The 7,063-nt window shown below is 52.1% G+C and overlaps 1 protein-coding gene across 1 annotated transcript; it reads right to left on the bottom strand.

The window, feature by feature from the left end:
* Positions 1 to 935: 935 nt before the first annotated feature.
* Positions 936 to 5,188, bottom strand: ERAL1 (Era like 12S mitochondrial rRNA chaperone 1). Its single transcript, XM_007452429.1, has 10 exons — positions 4,887 to 5,188; positions 3,608 to 3,735; positions 3,416 to 3,493; positions 2,980 to 3,026; positions 2,755 to 2,816; positions 2,477 to 2,589; positions 2,143 to 2,391; positions 1,852 to 2,001; positions 1,649 to 1,729; positions 936 to 1,532 (listed from the first exon to the last, which is right to left on the bottom strand). Exons 1-10 carry the CDS (start codon positions 5,167 to 5,169, stop codon positions 1,410 to 1,412), a joined length of 1,314 nt encoding a protein of 437 aa, XP_007452491.1. The 5' UTR covers positions 5,170 to 5,188; the 3' UTR covers positions 936 to 1,409.
* Positions 5,189 to 7,063: the final 1,875 nt, after the last annotated feature.

The following is a 7,063-nucleotide window of genomic DNA, read 5'->3' as shown; positions in this document are numbered from 1 at the left end:
CGTACCGCAAAAAAAAAAAAAAAAAAAAAGCGCAGAGTATGTGACAAAGGGCCTAATGGAGAAGGGCCAGTGACCCTCAGTCCAAGAAGTCTAGCAGGGAAAGGGTTAAGAGGCAGGGCCTTCCGGGAAAGTGCCCCACCCAAGGGGAGGGGCCAGCTGGTGGATTAAAAGGGAGCAGCTTGAGTGGAGAGGCAGGAGGGACAGGGTTTCCTTACTTCCAAAGGCCTTAGTCTGCAGTTCCAGCCCCAGGTAAGTGTTCCTCCTCTGGGTCTGTCTGCTTGTTGATCTGACCAGAGGAAATCTTCTGCTTCATTATGTGATCTCTGGCCTGTTAAACTCCGGCACTGGGTCCCCTAAGGACATCTCAACAGACCCTAGCTCTGAAGGGCTCTTTGGATCAGTCCCCTTCAGGCTGCCCTTGACCACAGAATCAAGGAGATGCCGGCCAGGGAGTGGGGAGCTGTGTCCATCCCTGACCTGTCCTGCTATGCCCCCAGTGCCTGGCTCTCTCTGCCACAGTGCTCTCCAAGCCATGCTCCCTGTGCCTCCTGCAGGGCCCTGGCTGGGATATCATCATATACTGTAAGTTTGTGATGAGACACTACAGTATAGATGATGTACTAGTCCGGGTACTCCCAGCTCTGGAGGCTGATGAGAGGCCAGGGGTTGCTGAGCTCACTGCTCAGCCTATCACAGCCTGCCGACCGCCAGGGCACTTGGGGGTGGCGAGGAAACCGTTACCATTACTGAGTTTAGTAATGGTAACGGTTCTCTTGCTGCACCCAGAAAACGTGCCAAGAAGATTGCTTGGGACCCTGGAGCAGCCTACTGAAGGGAGGGAGACTCCAGCTCAGACAACGGGGTAGGGGTGGAGGGAATGGGTAAGTTTTCTCTTTCCTGTTCTAAAGAAATAAAGATGAGACCCAGAATGCTGCTTGTCTTTTAACTTTATTAGCATCCGAGATTGGAGAGAGGGATCAAGGACTTGAGGAGCAGGTGGGAGGCACTATCTCACTCAGGACACGTGGGTCCTTACACAGCTGCAAGGTGTACGAACTGAGGGGAGAGGGGAAAGATCTCCCTGCTAACAACTCAGGAAGAAACTCTGGGCCCAATGCCAGGTGGCAGAAGTGCTCCCACACCAAAGGGCCAGCTTCTAAGACCTAAATAGCTACAGCCCCAGGCCGAGGAACTACATGGGAATCAGGCTAAGGTAGATTCCTTCCTCCAGCAGGAGGCATGGCCGGGCAGGGGCTGTGCAGACTCGGCCAGCCACCCAGCGGTCAGCCAGCCAGTCACTGTCCAGGCCCGGCTCCAGGCCCTGCAGGCCCCAGGTAAGGGCAGTTCTGGTCAGTGGCTCCCACCAGCAGCTTGGGCGGGGATGCCTTGGGAAAGATATCAGAGGGTGGTCACTTGAGGAGTTTCACAGCCAGGCGGAGCTGAACTTCACAGAGGAAGATGTTCATGAGGTCGCGGCCCACCTCCTGTGCCACCTGGGAGATCAGGTGCCCTTTCGGACCGATCAGGATCCTCTGTGGGTGGGGTAAAAGACAGGGACGTGAGCCTGCTCTCAGAGCTCCCAAACAGTCAGGGAAGAACCCCTGCCTAACAGAGTATTGGTCCCTCCTCCAAGCCTGGCCCTGCTTACCATGTGAGATTCTTTGGGCACCAGAAGCTTCTGCTCAATCATCAGCTTCCCGTTTGGCCCTTCCTCCCACATTACCGTCTTCTGCACAGGGAGACATCATGGCTGGTCAGGCAGGCCCCTACCCACGCCCTCTTTGGGACCCAGCTGTCTGCTCCGGGTGTGTGCTTGATGGAGAGCCCCATGACCCCTAACTGTGCCTGCACCTGCTGCACGTTGTAGGGCACCTCCTGGGGCAGGTACTCCAGGAGCTTCTCTCGGATCATGTTGGCGCAGATCTCCTCAGGTGTCTGGCTGGTGAGGACTCCACTGTGGAACTCCCAGGGCCCTGGCCGGGCCTGTGCCAGGAGGTATTGCTATGGGCACAGAGGGAGTAGGTAGGCATCTCAGTCCCAAGCAGGACTTCCCTCTCACTCTCACTTCCAGGAGGAGGAACTCTGAGGCTTGTCTTCACATGGTGGAAACCAAGGGCCAGGCTATGGTCAAGGCTAACTGACCTTTAGTGTTTTCACATCCTCCTGGCTTAGGGCTGACAACATGAAGATCTCCTGGAAGTGGGGCCAGCCAATCCGCTGAGGGTCTCCCACAGACAGTGTGTTTGGGCCCTTAGCTGCTGGGCTGGAGCAATGGTTGCCCGGCCGTGAGCGGACAGCCTGCCTCGTTCTGAGCTTCTTGCCATTGACCACACCTTCAGTGAGGACTGCTGTAAGCTCCAGGAGAACTGACTTCTGCTTCAGGCAATCAACCTGGGGGTGGGGGATGGGCAGAGGACTGTGGTCAATGAGACGGGGCCCTTGAAGTAGACCCCTTCCTCAGGTAGGTGGTGCTCACCTTGTTCATGACAAGGATGCTGGGGACTTGGGAGAACTGGGTCAAGCACTGGAGCACCTGGGGACTGAGCTGGTTCCGAGTCCACTTGGCCGAGACATCCACAAGAACCACAGCTGGAAGTTGGCAGTGTAGGGAGGACAAGGTTATGACCACTCTTTCCCCCAACCCCCAAAACTTCCAGGGTATGGGATCTGGCCAACCCCCATCCCCCCAAACTATCAGCAATGAGAGGCCATGACCATGTAAATTGGGCTTCAGATTCCCATCCTGAGCCTAACCCAGATCAGCAGATTCCATGCTCTTCCATGGATCTTCCAACAAAGAGAGCTCCAGATGGTGCCTAAGGGACAGACATACATCGATCAGGAAGGGTCTTCGGAGCGATGCCCTCCTGAGGAGGGATGGGGTGTGATAAGGGGGTTTTCCAGCCCCTATGATGGACTCTCCCCACTCCCTCTTCAACACCTTTCCCTCCTACAACTCCCTGTTTCCCCAGATATTACCTTTTCTGTTTAGCAGGGCTGATGAGGCCAGGTGTGTCAAGTAGAATCTAAAATCAGGAAAGAGAGATGCCCAGACCCCCAACCCCAGGAGGAAAGATTATGGCTGGGTAGTGAAAGGTCACCCACCCTTGACGTCAGGAGCCTGCCCCCACTTCTTGGCCAAGCTGACTTCAAATTTTTACCCTCCAGCCTTGCTTTAATTTTAGATAGGATCCAGGAGAAAGAGAACAACTGTGAACATTTGGAAGATTAGGAAGCAGTAAAGAGGCAGTGAGACCTTTCTGACTAGATGCCAAAGGGGGAAGGTAGAGAGTGAACTGCATAGGCCCTCAGAGCAGTGAGCCTAAGCATCATTTTCTTCAGGTCTAACAGTAAGGGAGACCCTCTTAGCTTCAACCTCCGTCCTGTTTGCTGGACATCCATTGCAAGTACCCACCACCTGGGTCTCTTTCTCTGTGATGACCCCCAGAGCTTGGCTGCGAGTGGTGTGCACCTTCTGGGAGACAGGGAACACCTGCCAGGAACAAAGAAGTCCCAAGTGAGGTCCCAGATCCCTCTAGAACAATCCACGAAGGCACAGTAAGAAGTGAGAAATGAAAGGGTGGGGGGTGTCAAGGATGCAGCCTACTTTTCGGCCCAGCAGCTGGTTGGAGAGGGTTGACTTTCCTGCATTCGGGGCACCCAGGAGGACCGCTCGTAGGACTCGGGGGTTCTCAGGCATGTCGGGGCGATGGACCAAGAGGAGATCCTGCTCGTCTGTGTGTGGGAATGGGAGGGGAGTGAGAGGTAGTGCAACAGGGATCCCCTGTCAGGTACTTGGTCCTACCCATCCACAAAGGGAATATGGATACAAGATTAGTGCATCAGGTTGAAGCCGAGACCTGGCTTTGAGATTCAGTTTGTCCACTACTTTGTTTATATGCCTTTATCAAGTTCTCTAACCGCTCTAAGCCCCTTAGTTTTCTCCTATGTAAAACAGAAATGATATTGATGACTACTTTATAACCTTCTTTTGACAATTGGCAATTGTGTAAAACCACTCAACACAATGCCTGGCACTTAATACTCAATAACCTCGTAGAATCGTATTGTGTAGTTGTGCCCAGTAAATGTATGTACATGTGTGAAAGTATCTCTATACCAGATAAAGCCAGAAATCCCTCCAGCTCTATCTTACCCTACTAAGGGTACAATGAAGGCTCTGCACGCTTTCTCAGTCTTTCTGTAATTGCTCCTCATGACACTGCATCGTAATTACCAGTTTTTGTGTTCAGCCTTTAGTCTATGCTACTTGAAGAACAGAGGGTGCTATTTCCAGGTGTACAGTTGACCCTTGAGCAACATGGGTTTGAACTGTGCTGGTCCACTTATACGCATGTTATTTTGTTTTTTTATTCTTCACTAAATGTGTACTATGCGATGTGCAGTTGGTTGAATCCTCAGATGGGAATCGTGGATACGGAGGAGCTGCATATACGGAGGGCCCACAATAAATTATATGAGGATTTTCGATTGCGTGAGTTCTGCACCCCTAACACCTCTGCCCCGAGTTGTTCAAGGGCCAACTGTAACTCAGTGTCTTGACAAGTAGATGGGTCAAGCTTGCTCCCCATGTGAGGACAGAGAGCCACAACTCTTCCATGCCTGTGGCCCTTCAATCTCCTGCTCTTTGTGAACGTCTGTGGTTGTGACCAGATCGGTTCCCTCTGGCTCGAAAACTCTTAGAACCTAGTATCTCTTTCCTATGAGATCGTTCACTGCTCGCTTCTATCTCTCGGGGCCTCAAGATCGTTTTCTGTAATACAGAGCCAAAGACGATATCCCCAGAGACTGAGGGGTTTCCCCGACACGGGACTTTCAGTGCTAAAACCGTGACAGTCCCAGACAAATCTATCTGGGCCCTTTACCTCTGTGCATGGATACGGCGGGGACGCGAAAATTCAACGAGCTGTCTGGCTGAGAGAGTCCAAGGAAGCAGTCCAGGGCTGACCTCTGGCCATTAGGGCGAGAAGCCGAAGCCAGGCGGGGACCAGAGAAGGCCGGGCCCGAGACACAGGAGACGCACCTCTGCTGACTGTCCAAGAGCGAGGGGAGCCGGGTCACCCATTCCCTCGCGGTGTCGGGACCCGGCGGCCAAACCCCTATCACGGTTCGAAGGAGCTCAGCCGCTCGCCTGCCGGAGGTAGCCATCGCAACCGCAAGGCACTCCGGGAACTCCCAGGAACGCACCTATGATTGGACAGTGCTGCGGAGAGGCGGGCGAGTGGGAGAGAGCTAGATCGGCCCGAACAGAGCGGAGGAACATGGGACATTGGAGGTGGGCTGGAGTTGGAACGGCTCTGGAGACTGCCCGAGGCTAAGGAACGGGGAAAAAGTGTATTTAGAGTTTGTGTGAGCTTGAAGGTCGTTTTGGATTCTCATACGCATCGTGTTTTCTTCTTCTCCTGCCAAAGTTTTGTAGAAGGCCCTTCTAGCCCTGCCTCATGAAAGACTACATCTCCCACGAGGCCAAGCGGCAAAATCGTTCTCTTAGCGCCTGACCTCACTAAGCGGGAGAAACTCGCGCAACGAAGGAGGGATGGTCCGGGGCGTGGGACCGTGTACTGCTCCCCCTGAGGGTCTTTTTAGTCCTTTCCAGCCGCAGGCTTGCAGGATCCCCTCCCAGTGCCCCTCTGGCTTGGCCTAGCGTCGGCAGCGGCCTCAGGCAGTCTGTACCTTTACTTTATGGAAGCCGCCTGTAAGGAGGGGTCGGTGTTCCCGATGAGCAGCAGACCCGGATTTCCCTCCTGTAAGACTCGGCTACTATCTCCTCTCTGAGGCCATTCCTTTCTGGAGAAAAACCAGAGGGTCTGCAAAGGGAGAAGAAGCGGCTTAGTCACCTAGGATCTCCCGGACTGCCTTAGCGGCCTGAGGAACCTGATATACCTTGGCCGATCTGTGGCCTTAAGCCCTCTCTTCATCCTTTGAAGCCTCAGTCAGACTTTTGGAATTGAGGGATAAATGTCGCGGGTTTGGAGGTGCTGAGGATACAACAATGAACAAAGCGGACAGAAATCTCCAGCACGGGACTTGTATCCTGGGGGCCGTGCGCGCGCGCGCGTGTGTGTGAGTGTGTGTGTATGAGAGAGAGAGATACCTAAGTGACCTGTGACCTGACAGGAATAGTTTCAGTAGGATGGTCTGGGTGAAAGCCTAAATGGAGTGGGTTTAAGAGAGAATGAGGGGAAAGGAATTGAGGGTGGCCAGAATATATATACAACTCTTACCAGAGGAGCACAGCAAAAGAGAATGGTAACACAAGAGTGGAGTTAAGAGCCGATTTCCTTTTTCTTTTTTTTAAGATGGGAAGTTTTTGTTTGCTCATGGTAGTGACCTAGTAGAGAGGAAGAAATGGATGATATAGGACAGAGAGGGGAGAATTGTTGGAGGATGGTAAGAACCAACTGGCCAGGCTGCTGTTGTCAGAGTGGATGCTGAGTGTCCAGAGAAGCTCTTAGTGACATGGATTGACAGAGCCTTGGGCAGCCAGATGCACTGATGGTTTGCAAATGGTGTCAGGTTCCAGCTTTCAGGCTGCCTGCTCTGTTAGTAGAAGAAACAACCTTTTTGGAACATGATATTCTGGATGTTCTTTGGGCATATGGATGTCCAAAGAAAAAGATGCTACTAAATATGAGACAGCCAACAATCAGAAAAATACAAATCTTCCTTCATGGACAGTTAGGTGAAATACCATTTCAACTGCAATTTAGGTGAAGGGAAATTTCAGGTTAAACAGTAGTTGAAGAGCTTAATTGCATAAATGCAACTATCACCCAAGGAACACATATTAAGTACTACACTGACAGTGGTGGTAACAGATAACAGTGAAAGAATCCCAGGGATGACACAAAAACTTAAGGGAAATGAGTCAAAGTGTCTTGTTAATTCTTTCCCAGAGATTTTCTATCAAGGGATATTGTGGGGGGAATTTTGTATTTTGTGAGGTTAGGAGAGATTAATCAAATGAATCAGACTGCCTGGGTTCATATCTCAGCTTGCCACTTATTAGCTGTGTGAGTTTGGACAAGTTATTTAAACTCTC

The sequence above is a fragment of the Lipotes vexillifer genome, unplaced genomic scaffold, assembly GCF_000442215.2.
Source record: "Lipotes vexillifer unplaced genomic scaffold, Lipotes_vexillifer_v1.1 scaffold216, whole genome shotgun sequence".
Classification (NCBI taxonomy): domain Eukaryota; kingdom Metazoa; phylum Chordata; class Mammalia; order Artiodactyla; family Lipotidae; genus Lipotes; species Lipotes vexillifer.
Note: the sequence above shows the minus strand (reverse complement) of the source record. Positions and strands in the feature narration are given on the sequence as shown.

Coding starts and splice junctions, on each gene's coding strand:
- ERAL1 (XM_007452429.1), bottom strand. CDS start 5,169: ATGGCTACCTCCGGCAGGCGAGCGGCTGAGCTCCTTCGAACCGTGATA. Junction 3,736..4,886: donor CGCCGTATCCATGCACAGAG/GTAAAGGGCCCA, acceptor TCCCACACACAG/ACGAGCAGGATCTCCTCTTG. Junction 2,002..2,142: donor AGGATGTGAAAACACTAAAG/GTCAGTTAGCCT, acceptor CTGTGCCCATAG/CAATACCTCCTGGCACAGGC.